Source organism: Equus caballus, chromosome 27, assembly GCF_041296265.1.
Source record: "Equus caballus isolate H_3958 breed thoroughbred chromosome 27, TB-T2T, whole genome shotgun sequence".
NCBI classification, from domain to species: Eukaryota; Metazoa; Chordata; class Mammalia; order Perissodactyla; family Equidae; genus Equus; species Equus caballus.
The window spans coordinates 51,365,811-51,378,896 of record NC_091710.1 but is presented as its reverse complement, the minus strand read 5'-3'; the positions used below and the strand labels follow the sequence as shown (position 1 = coordinate 51,378,896).

Here is a 13,086-nt window from a genome sequence, read left to right as displayed (position 1 = left end):
ACAGAACTCTGTCATTACTTTTAATAACTCTGCACTAATCCACTGCTGTCATACTCCATTGTTACTTTTTTTATTGATCAAACAGAAAATTGCTACAGTTGGGTTATTTCTAAACTCTTGCAGTTAGAACAAAAGTGTAGTGAATATCTTTATATATGTATGATGTGGCTCATAAGTGACTCCAACTTTTAGACAAATTTCCTGTGGTAGAATTTCTGGGTTAAAGAACAGATCTCAAACCTTTACACCTGTTACTCCATTGTCCTCCAGGGAGGTTGTGCCAACAGCACTCACAGAAATACGGCAACCCTGATGCTCCCTGCCCGCAGTGGAGAGTGTTATAGAGGCCCTGGGATTAGCCCATTTCCATCATCCTTTCTTCCCGCCTAGAATCTGGGCAGCCATGTGAATACGTAATGTCCTAGACTCTTCGTGCCACTCAGAGTTGCCCCTAAAGAGAGTTCTGATCAAAGAAATGTCATGGCTTGGAAGGGCATCCTTTGTACATAAGAAAATAAATCTTTCTTCTTGCCTCCCATCCATTGTTGAGCTATTCTTTTCTATTCTCCTCCATCTCTCTGCTTGGGTGACAGGAGCACTTGGACCTGCAGCAGCTGTATTTTGCCCACAAAGAAGACAGTTCGTCGGTTGCACGTGGGAGCAGGTGCACATGATGCTGGGTCCTTGAGAACATAGTTGAGCCACCTCACCCTCCTGGACCGACCACTTTCAGATTGTTGTAACGTGGGAAAAGCCTGCATTTGTTTTTCTAAAGCCATTGTTTGTTGGGTTTCCTGGTGTCTGCGGCTGAAAGCAGGCTGATGTATGGCCTGTGAGGCTTTCTGGTCTTTCCCAATCTCAGAGGGAAGAATTTGGGTCCCAGTGCCTTCTTGATCTGCATTTCTCTCAGGAATCAGGGTCAACGTGTTCTCATGTCTGAGACGTATTTGTGTTTATTTCCTCTGAAACGTCCTTTCTTTTTTGCTTGTTTTCGGAAATGTAATTGTTGGCGTATTTATTTGGGGTGACTTGTAGGAGTTCTGTGTCAATTCAGTAAAGGAGCTTTTTGTCACAAGTATTGGAAATGGTTTCCAGATGTCGTCATTATGGCTTTTGCCTTCTTTTCTCCATGCAGAAACTTTGGATTTTTAGGTCGTTCAAAAAATTCTTTCACATTTTTGAGTTTTGTGTCTTTCACACTCAGGTTCGTAAAACTCAATCTTCCATTTGTTACTGCTTTTCTGGCACAAAAAGAACTCCTGGTGTCGTGTGCTCTGAGGCAGAGTGTCTGGCAGACCGGCCACCCTCTCTCGGGTGAGCTGTCCATTCCCAGGGGTTATTGGGATCCTTATCATTTTGACGTAGGGATGGTACCCACAGACGTCCAGGATGTAGGTAGACCTAAGGCCATGGGTGGAGGTGCTAGATCAGAGGAACATCAAAGTGACTTTAGGCAACAGGAGAGCTCTGTGTCTTCCTCCTTCTCTTCGGGCTCTCTGTGCTGCATCTTTCCTCCCTCCAGGAGGAGGCTCAATGAGCTTTCAGATCTTCACGTCAAACAGCTGACTCTCCGTCAGGACAAGGCGCTGGGTGTGTCTCCGTGTTGATTCACACCTGAGCGATGGGTTGTTATCAGGATGAGACTTGCTTTTGTAATAAAAATAGTTTCTTTTGTCATATCATGGTGCTCTTAAATCCCTGCCTTTTATAGAAATTTTGAATTTAGGCACTTGCCTTTCTGACACATCAGGCCTTCTTTAAGTTTTTTCAGGACAGTAAGTGTAGGAGCCCTTGTCTCATCATTATGATGTATTGACTTGGTTCGTTAGCATTACTGCAAATGCACTATTTCTTGCTGGAATTTCACTAAAATTAGTAGGGGTTTATGGTAATTAGTAGACTCAATGACTTTGAAGAGAGAGAGAGAGCTGAGACCACCTCCTTCATTGGACATTGGCCTAATTTACTTTTTGATGTTTGAAGGCGGACCAGTTATTTCACTGGTCCCTGGGCATGACCACCTCTACTGACCAGCTTCTGGACCCCCCTTCTCTCTGGGCATTACTTGGGGATACTGCCGCTGATCAACATTTTGTGTTTGCGGCACACTTCTTCCTCTTTCCTTGGTTGTGGCTCACTGAAGCTGTAGTTCACTCTGGCTTGTTGATAGAGTTAGAAAAACATATATATCTGTACTTAACATATACTCTTAAAATAAGAAAATATCCTGTATGTCAATGCCCTCCCATCTGTTAAGTGTAAGGAACAAGTAAAGAAGCCCATTGGATCCACTTTTCCTTTGAGTCAGCACCACCTTCTCCTACACTTTATAGTCGGATTTCTCATCGGAGGGTCGTTATGAATGGATGGAATTTTGTAGATTAACACTGTTGTAATTACCAATCGTTTTTATTGTTTCTGCTTTTCTTGTTGCCGTATAATTCTCAAATTTTGCAGCACTGGGAGGCAAAGTCCAGTTAACTTAACGATACCATTCTGGACTGAATTCTCTATACAAGTCAACCGCAGCTATAAACAAGCTCTATGAAAAGCCAAAAAAGGAAAAAGAGAAGAAATTGACAAACACACTGCATTCAACGCTGGAAGTTTATTTTGGAGAAGATTTAAGAAAAATTGAAGGTAGAAAGAGTAAACCCTTTTGCAGGTCTTGCAATAGAATCCGTTGCTGCTTTGGGTCTCAATCCACAAAGCTCAGCGAGGACCACGACGACGATCAGGACGACAGCAAAGCCTTATGGGTAGGCCTCTGGTACAGATCCCCTCTTCCCTATATGGTCTTTGGCAAAAGGAGCTGCAGTGGCAGATAAGACCTGGCCTAGAGCCTGTGGAAGGAAGAGGACTGTCAGGTACAAGGGGAAGGAGGGAGGGCAAAGAGGCAGAACCAGCCTCCAGGGGATATGCAGAGAGGCCAGGTGTCTTCTTACAGTAGACCAAACCAGTCATGTTAGGGTGGAGAGAATTCACCGTCTTGTCATAGCTCACAAGAAATCTTCCTGACTAGGTGTTGGTCATGCAGGTTCCTAATTTTTTCTCTGATCCCACTCTATCATGTAGATTCTTTCTCAACAGTCCACCTCTCAAACTTAGGGTTACTTACTCCTCACCCCACCTCATCCACTCACCCAATTTGAGCCCAGCCTCCATGTACTGACAAGTCCCTCTAATTGGCCTGCAGATCCTAACAGCAAACTGGTTGGTCTCTCACCTGCAGCATCTCGAGTGGAGCGTTCGTCCCCCTCAAAGGAGATGGTCATCCCCTGGACGTCGGCTCCAGGCTGGTCCTGAGCAGGAACCTGGTCATCGTTCTCTCCCAGGGGCTCAGCCTGGGCATGGAAGGCCAAGAGAAGAAGGGCAGCGAGGAGGGCGAGGGTCCTCATGGCCGTGAGTCACCTGGAGAACAGGGTCCAGATGGCAGTGCAGGAGCCTGAGTGAATGGGGAGCCCAGAGGCAGTCTGTATTTATAGGAGACAGATTGGAGGAAAGAAGGTGTTGTGTTGAATGTGTGACTAGGTGAAGGTGGGGCGGCCAAAGATCCTCTTGTCGGCCCAGAGGAACTTTGATGTCCTTTTGATCTAGTTGCTCCCCCCGCCCCCACCTCATGATGCCTCTATTTTCTGGTGTCCATGTTTGTTTTTCAGCTGTCGTGACTAACGCCTCATAGGAACATGATAACCTTCCCTATTTCTCATCTGCTTGAATATTTACCAGTAAAATGTGTGCACATGCCTCATAGGGCATCTCAGACGTCAAGAGATATGGTTGAAAACTTCCAAAAGCGTGGCTAACAAAGGGCAATAATCAGACGTGTACGAGATTTCTCACTCACACTGGATACTAGATTGCATTTTCACAAATTCTGAGAGAACATCACTTAATATACAATTCTGTGCTGAGGCAATATATAATACCATCTATAGGGACAGATGCTCTGGTTTTGGATGTTCCAGACTCAGGAAATTGCTAGGCATGAAGCCCTTTGGGAAAATATTGCTCCAGGATGCACTCAAATCAATTAAATAGAAGGCCCAAGTGAGCTGACATGAGAGCAAAGAAGCAGAGTTGAATGAACAAAGACTCAGTAGAACTTATTACTAGTCTACCTTTATTAATTTCCCATGAATGCTTGATAAGGCTATCTATCTTAAGGCTCTTGTTAAGGAAAGGTTAGCAAACAAAGGGGGAAAATTTTAAAAAAAACTCATGAATTGCTATTGGGAATCAGAATTCCCAAGAAAATCAGCCAGACTTGGGAATTGATCAAGAAAGAAGAGGAGATGGAGATCCGGGATCGTGACTAACTCTCACTATTCACAGGGAAATACTCATTTAAGTATAGGTTGAAAAGATGTGACGTTTCCCACTAGAGGGATATACCAACAGAATAATCAACATACGGACACAATGGAAGGAAGGATGGAAAGAAGACAACTCCTTCTTCCTAAATGTGAGAGACAAAGTCAGGAATCAGAATTAATAGAAAATGTCTGGAAGGTCATTAGCCTGGCCTGCATCCTGGGTCTGTGCTTTCCCTGCTCGCTGAGGGAGGGGCCTTGAGGGCAGGGACCCCATCTGTCTCAGGCCTTTATGTCCTGTGTGTGTGCATCTGGGAAAGCAGGTTTCTGCCTCTCAGTTTCTTTGTCTTCATTGCGTTGTGGTGAGGATAAAATGATAACGCCGTCCAAAATGCTTAGAGCAATGCCTGGTTCGTGGTCCAAACTCCAGAAATGCTCTTATTGTCATTTTAGGATTTGATCACCATCACACGATCATATCAAATGATACATCCTAGCAGTTAAGATAGAACTTGGGATGAAGCAAGTGCTAAAAACACACCTGCGACACCCAGGTTAGTTAGCAAATGAACTGGATGACCTTGGACTGAACTACCCGCTTCAATGAGTTCAGCTTTCACTGTGCAGTCCTCCTCTGCCTGAGGCCCTGCAGCAGCAGGTTTAATACCTTCTCTATTCCCCCTGCCTTCCTGTCCTTCATGGAACATCCCTGAGCTTGGCATATGGGGTCCCACTATTCCCTCCCAGTCTGCATCCCTGTGACGTGTTCTCTCTCCATCTGTAGAGATGATGGCGGGGCAATTTGGGAAAGCTTGGTTCCAGTTTCAAGCTTTCTGCGAGGATTCTGCCCTGTGCTTCATCACCCAGTGTCCTTATTTATTGAAGAACGCTTTCTTCAAAGATTGGCTCTGAGCTCACATCTGTTGCCAATCTTGTTTTTTCCTCTTCTCCCCAAAGCCCCCCAGTACATAGCTGTATCTTCTAGTAGTATGTCCTTCTGGTTGAGCTATGTGGGACGCCGCCTCAGCATGGCTTGATGAGCAGTGCTTGTTAGGTATCCAGGATCCCAACCGGCCAAGCCCTGAGCCACAGAAGCTGAACGTGAACCCAACCACTCAGCCTCAGGGCTGGCCCCTATCGAATAAAATTTTCTTTTCAGCCTCGTTTCATCCTTCTGCAGCCCAGAAATATCCTGCTTTCTTGGGAAATCTAGAAAGAGATGGGAGGTTTCAAAAATCACTGTCCAGTCCGCAGTCTAACAGGTCGATCTCAGCATTGACAGTGAACCAGAACATGGCTGGGAGCCCATTTGTCTGCGTTGGACAAGGACTCACGGGACCCGCTCATGGCTCAGCCTAGACTACAGGATGACCTTGCCGCCCAGCATCCTCTTCCTAGGTTTCTTTCTGGGAGAAGTATTTCTAGAAAATTCTACCGACAGTCTGGGAAATGATTGTAGACTTTACTGTGTTTCTGTGGAATAATTTAGCACAAAATAGCTTTCTTTTTGCCTTTCTTGTTTTGTTTACTGTATTAACTCACCATTGACTATTGTCCTTTGACTTCAAACTTGCTGCCATTTACAATAACGCCTAAAGAAACATTTTTCTTGTCTTAACTCTGAGTCTGATCCAGCCTCTGCCAACTTGAGGGCCAGGACAAACACCGTGCTCACATCTGCAACGTGGAAATCCGCGGAAAGAGGGAGTGAATTCCCCTGAGCCATGAGTTTAGAACTTAACATGGAGTGAACCTGCCCATGCTGAAAAGTATGGTGCAAGCGAATGAGCCTGAAGGGAAATAAATTCCTGATATCTTAAGGCATCAATAGATCTGGTTTTGGAGAAAGGTTTTGTGTCCCAGGCTATTCCAGAGAGCAGATGATGCTGCGAGGTCCCGCTTACTGCTGGTGACCGTAGGCACATGGGGAGCAGGGAAGGCAATATGGGCCTTTGTCAAGACACATAGGTGGTGTTGAAGGGGAGCCACAGGATCAGAGAGCCATCAAAGGTCTGGTCATCAAACGCCTAGGCCAGCAGCACACAGAGATGGCATTTTAGGACAAAGCCTTCTCCGTGGCTCATCACCCCATGCTCCTGCTGCCCTCAGAATTGTATCCCCACAGGGCTGGAGGCCTCTCACACCCCAGGGAAGACCAGGCTCCCGTCTCCCTCCTGGGTGCTCTCCCCATCAGGAGGCTCCCAGGCACGAGGACCCCCTGCCTGTTGGCTCTCTGTGTCTGCTTCATCTTCCATCCATTTCTCCCTCCACTCGTCTGAGACACCTCTGCATCTAGCCACATGACATGTAGGAAACAGATCACAGGAACTGATACATTGCAGGTACAGTTTCTTTAGAGAAAGTCCTACGGATGGATGGCCGACTTCAAGCTTGTTTTCTCCAGATGAAAAATCTATGAACACACTGCCAGAGTCAGTAGAGCTGAGCAAAGTGATTTTGAAAAATTGAATGCATTCTAAATATTTTCAGATCCTTCTTTTTATTTTTCCTTTTCCTACTTTATCGCTTAATTTTTTTCCTATTACCATAACGATTCATGCTCAATATAGAAACACATCCAAAACTAGAGACTAAAACAGAACTCACAGAACCACCTGCAACTCAGCCCTTCTGAGAACTGTTGTTTCCTGGGTAGTCTTTGGACCCTGTTCTGTATATTTACTGTATTTCAATAAAAGTGACATCACGCTATGTATACTGTTTGGTGACCAGTTATGAGTTATCTGCTGTGTTTTCTCTTATTGTCTGTTTGGTTTGTGTCCTTTTAAAAAATTGACTGTTATTGCACTTAGCACAGGAATGACTGACTGCTAATGAACGAGACATCAGAGAGCGAAAAGGATGAAAACAGTGAAACGCCTAAACGTTCTGACAACTGACATAAATGGTCAGATACTCAGATAAGACGGGGACACTAGTGAGCGGGGCAGCAGCATTCCCAAGGCTGGAATCACCTGGGTCTGGGGACGTTCGTTTCTGAACAAATTGTCATGCGAGCTGATGTGCTTTGTCCACACCGCGTCTGTCTCTCTCTGTATTTACGCAGGTTCTCTGGCTCCAGAAAGTGCAGTCAAGGTGGTGGGAAGGCTCCTTCTCCCGGCAGGGCCCTCCAGCATCAGAGATTGAAATCCTCCTCATCTGTGACAGATCAGACCACGAGAACCTCTCCAATGTGCTCCTCCTCATTCCTCTCTCCCATCTGGCTTCCAGTATAACAGCCCACATCGTTTTGCTTTGTTTTTTTTATCATATTTCCATGTTCCCGGGAAATCTGGCCTTTTCTAAGAAGCACTCCCTGAGCTCATTCTCTGCTGGCGGCCCTGGAGGGAGCTAGAATGTCCCGTATGGTGTCATGCAAGGAAGAAGCCTCCCCCCTTCTCCCCAGGCAGACAGGCCTCAGAGGAAGGGCCGATGAGAGGAGTGAAAGGTTCTCCCCCCACGCTTTCAAGCTGAACTGCAGAGGCCCCCAGCCCAGAGAAGGCAGGGAGGATGCCCAGAGGCATGTGGAGGTAGCTCAGGGATGCACATCACACGCTGTGCTTCTCCACTCACTCTGGGCATGCGCACATGTACAGCATCTTACAGATTGAACAACAGTGACAGCCTTGCAGGGGAAAATGAATCATTACAAGATCTGAGGTGTGTCCGGGAGGGGTTTCAGACTACTCCAGTTGGGGTGGTGATAATGCTTATGGGGCCCTTACTTACACACCTGCTTCATTTTTGCTCTAGGGCTGACACTCAGCTTCACAATTTTGCAGAAAGAAGGTGACAATGCTCACGCGTGGCACTAGCATCTGCAGTAAGATTGTCCGAGGGGATTTCTTGCCTGCTCCTTACCTCAGGAGGGCTTGGATTGTTCTGGTAACCGTGCTGGGTCCAGCTGAAGGTAGGAGGATGAAGACCACCACTGGCATCCGAATTTGATGTCTCACAACCAGAGGTACCACTAGGCTTAGCAAAGGCGAGACTTACAGGTCTACACAGTAGTGCGGTCTTCCCAGGTCCTCACAGCCATGGAGACCTCAGGAAAACCCGGTGGCAAGAAACCCAGGAAGTCAGTGTCGGGGTTTCTGACAGCGAGCTGCAGGAAGCTGGGCACTGAGCTGCTGTCCAGGCCGGGACTACGGTGTGGAAAGGCAAACTGGCAGGTGCAAAGAAAGCCTCAGATTCAAGACAGCGAAAAAGATCTGAGAGTGACCTTGGGGCCTGGTTTGGTCGCAAACATGACATGACTTTGAGCCCCCAAGTTTTGGTGTTGAGCCCTGTAAAATGGTTTTGAGAGTATGTTTTTTATTACAAGGGAAATTAACGCCCAAACAATAACTTAACCTTCAACCTAAGCATTAGGTAACTCACTGTTTTAGTTGAGAAAAAAGGCATAATGTACTCCCTCAGGAATTATTTATGGTTTCTGGTTTCTTCCGTATTCCAAACACTGTTGTCAGCACTGCGGCTACAGCAGATGACCAACAACACAGAAATCCCCACACCACAGGGCTCTCTTCTCAGTGTCTGAGGGAGAGACAGGATTCAAGAAAAAGATCAAATGATAGAACGGTGCTATAGGCTGACTCATGGGCCCCGGAATTCACATGTTGAAGCCTTAAGCCCCAGTACCTCAAACGTGACTGTATTTTGAGATGGGCCTCTACAGAGGTGATGAAGTTAAAAGGAGGCCATTAGAGTGGGTGCTTAATCCACCCCTCACAAGGACTAGTGCCCTTATGAGAAGAGGCAATTGGGACACAGATGGATGAATGAGTGTAAAGGACACAGTGAGAAGGGGCCATCTGCAAGCCGGAGAGAGAGGCCTCAGCAGAAAGCCACCCTGTGACACCTGGATTTTGGACTTCTAGCCTCCAGAACTGTGAGAAATAAATTTCTGTTCTTTAAACCACCCAGTCTGTGGTATTTTGTTATGGCGGCCTTAGAAATGTAACATACACAGTTCAAGATGTTAAGAGCAATGGGGAACAGTAAAACAAGGTGTGCGTGGGGAGGAAGCGGACCATGCATATCTCCAGGGCAGTGGAAGAGATCGATAGATAATAGGTCATTATGGATAGATAGAGAGAGAGAGAGATTGACAGACTGACCTTCAGTATCATTTGCTCATTTATACCGCTTCGTGTCTGAGGCCAACATCACCCTTTGAATTCCCCAAGTATCTCATCCAGAATTTTGCTTAAGAGCGTTTCAGTCAAAAATCTCTTGCTGGTGTTTACACGAGTCCCAACTGATACACTTATCAAACATCCAAAAAGTAGAAACACAAGCTTGTTGTGAAGACTTTACCTGGGATGAGAAAAAGAGCTCAGGGACAGGCACAGAAGGTAGCAACTGTTCCCTCCAGGCCTTCGATCCGGATCTTGAATGTTGGTGCGCCCATTGAAGAAGCCAAGTGATGAGCACCGCTGAGAGTGCAGGCCCCAAGAGATGCGCCTGACACTGACAGGTCCTCTTCTGCATAGCAGGTCACGCTTACCTTCCCTGGAGGAAAAGGGAGCACCAGCCACATGCCCGGGGTGGTGGATGTAAGGAGAATTGGAGAAGCTAAACGTTCAGTAGAATGGGCACATCGAGGGGCTGGCCCCGTGGCCGAGTGGTTAAGTTCGCGCGCTCCGCTGCAGGCAGCCCAGTGTTTCGTTGGTTCGAATCCTGGGCGCGGACATGGCACTGCTCATCAGACCACGCTGAGGCAGCGTCCCACATGCCACAACTAGAAGAACCCACAACGAAGAATATACAACTATGTACCGGGGGGCTTTGGGGAGAAAAAGGAAATAATAAAATCTTTAAAAAAAAAAAAAAAAGAATAGGCACATCGAGAGGTCCTGATAGAGCTAAAGCAATGCTCATTGCCTCAGACTGCACAAGTTCTGACTGGGCCATGCCTGCCAGTAGGACCTGAGCCCTCACAGCTTTGTCTATCTGAGCTCCGCGCTGTAACCACCCTTGTCCTCCTCGTCCCCGTATCCACACACATTCACATACTTGCCCCTCTTGCCTGTTGCTCTGCTTCCAGATATCTCCTGAAACAGAAGAAGGTCCAGGCTAGTGGTCAGTAATTATATGGCCCGTGGGCCGCGTCTGATCCTCCAACTGTTGCTGTAAATTTCTGTTGGAGCACAGCCAGGTTCGTCTCTTTCATATTGTCCATGTCTGCCCTGTGGCCCCAAAGACTTTTCCACAATCGTGAAGTCCAAATTCTTTGGAAAAACAAGACCCGTTAGAGACCACTGAGGCCGAAGCTCTCGGTTTTCCGATGACGAAACTGAAGCCCTGGGAAGTTAAACGAGGTACCCACGGGGACACAGTTTTGCAATCTGGAGACCAGAACAGAGTTTCTCGATTCCTCCTTCAAACACTGATGCTGATATCTCTCCCCTGAAGCCTCCTGAGATGAGTTTTTATCATGCCCAGAAGAAACGGCAGCACCTTGATCCTACTTCCCAGGTCCCTTCAAGGCTACAACTTCATCAGCTTTCTCTGTAGCAGATTTTCCACAGTTTGGAGGTATGGTGTCTAAAGTTTGAGACCATGCATTTTGGAGTCAATAAACCTGAGACTGAAGACTGGTCACCATGTCGTGAGTCTCCCTTCCTCACTTCTCAGACATGACGGTCGCCTCTCTCCCACCTGATGGTGTGCCAGGTGAGGCAGTCAGTGCCATGCCTGACTCAATGACGTCATTGAGTATTCGAAGATGGTATCAATTACACAATTATAGATGGGTATCAAAATAAAACAAAGCAAAACCATCATCCCATGAGCTTTACATGTAAATGACAGAAGTGTTTTAGGTTTCAGGCTCCTGAAATATGAGAAAACATGAGGGAGATGCCAGTGGAAAGAAGTTATATTACAGCCCCTCTGAAGCATGGGACCAAGATTGGACTCGGGAGGCTTCGAAGATCGCCCTGGAAAGCGGAAGGTCCGGTGTGATGGTTAAGTTTCTCTGTCAGCTTGCATAGGCCACGGTGTCCAGCTATTTGGTTGAACATTAATCTAGACATTTCTGCAGATTGTTTTGTGGATGAGATTAGTCCTTAAATCAATGGACTGTGAGTAAAGCAGACTGCCCTCCATAATGTGGGTGGTCCTGATGCAATCCGTTGATGACCTGAATGGAACAAACGCCGTCCTCCCCTGGGCAAGAAGGAATCCTGCCTCACACTGCCTTCAGGCTTGAGCTGCACATCCACTCTTCCCTGGGTCTCGAGCCTGATGGCCCGTCCTCATATTACAGACCTGCCAGCCTCCAGAATCACAATTGCTTAAAATAAACCTCTCTGTGTTTACACATCCTATAAGTCCTGTTTCTTGGGAGAAACTCACTGATACGTTTTCTTGAGACAGACACTACTGATTTGTGCGGTCATCTGATTTTCTGCAACACTGTAGGTCTGGATGTCAAACAGCTGACTCTTGATCGGGAAAAGGCGCTGGCTGTGTCTCCAGGATGACTCCAACCCGAGCCCCTGCTTATCATCAGGCCGAGACTTTTTTGGGAATAAAGATGAGTTCTTTTATCCTTGTGTAGTACTCTTCAATCCCTGCCTTGTATAGACGCTTTGTGTTTAGAGACTTGCCTTCCTGACACATAAGGTGCTTTGTAAGTTGTGGCAGGACAGTAAGTGTAGGAGCCATTGTCTCATCATTCTCCTGGATTGACTTGGTTCATTAGCATTGTTACAAATATTTATTTCTTGCTAGAATTTTATTAAGATTAGCAGGAATTTATTACAATTAGTAGGCTCAATGTCTTTGAAGAGCTAGAGTTTGAGACCCACTGCTTGTTGGGACATTGGCCTAATTGACCATTTGGGCTCCAAAGGCGGGCAAGCTATTTTACTGGTCCCAGTTCATGACCAGCTCTCTGGACCAGCTTCTGAACTCCTCGTCTGTCTGCTCATTGGTGGAGACCACTCATGCTGGTTAGCACTTTACGGGTTTGGGCACAGCGTTTACTTTGTCCTGAGTTGTGGCTCACTGAAGCTTTAATTCACTCTCTCTTATCGATACAGTTAGAAAACAATATATCTAAATATAACCTTCCAGCCAAAAACAAGAACAATATTCCTCTATATCAATGCCCTCCCAGCTCGTAAATTTAAGAAACAAGTCAGCGTAGCCCATTGGAGCCACCTTTCCTTGAGTCACAACACCTTACGGTAGATTTCATAGTCACTTCCCTCTTTTGAGCATCATTACGGATGGATCCAATTTTATAGCGAGAAAATATTGTAATTGATAATTATTTTCATTTGTACTGTTTTCTTATCGTGGTGTGATGCTCAAAGTGTGTGGCACTGAGATGCAAAGACCAGTTAACTTAATGAAGACCCTTGGGGACAGAATTCTCTGTGCAAGTGAACCAGAGAATTAAACCATCTGAAAAGGTCAAAGAAATCAGAGAGGAGAAAAATCCAAGCACACTGAGTTTAATGCTTAAAGTGTATTTTGGAGAGAGAATTGAGAAAAGGTGGGAGGTACAAAGAGTCCCCTCTTTTCCAGGTCTTCTAATGGAGTCTTGTGCTGCTTTTTGTCTCCATCCGCAAGCTCCGTGATGACAGCTTAGGCTGCGTGAGGGGTCTTTTTGACTCTCCAGGTCCCAGAGGGGCGCTCGTTGCTAGAGCAGACAGGAGAGCGTCTGCAGGTGCAGGTGGCTGTTCCCTGAAGGCCTGCAGAAGGACGAGGAGGGCCAGGCACAGGCGAAGGAGGGAGGGAGGAGAGGCGGAGCCAGTCT

The 13,086-nt window shown here is 46.6% G+C and overlaps 1 protein-coding gene across 1 annotated transcript; it reads right to left on the bottom strand.

Moving 5' to 3' along the window:
- Nucleotides 1-2,589: 2,589 nt before the first annotated feature.
- On the bottom strand, nucleotides 2,590-3,439 carry LOC138921032 (alpha-defensin 1-like). The gene is made up of 2 exons (XM_070252865.1): nucleotides 3,227-3,439; nucleotides 2,590-2,843 (listed from the first exon to the last, which is right to left on the bottom strand). The coding sequence occupies exons 1-2, from the start codon at nucleotides 3,396-3,398 to the stop codon at nucleotides 2,713-2,715; spliced, it is 303 nt and encodes a 100-aa protein (XP_070108966.1). The 5' UTR covers nucleotides 3,399-3,439; the 3' UTR covers nucleotides 2,590-2,712.
- Nucleotides 3,440-13,086: the final 9,647 nt, after the last annotated feature.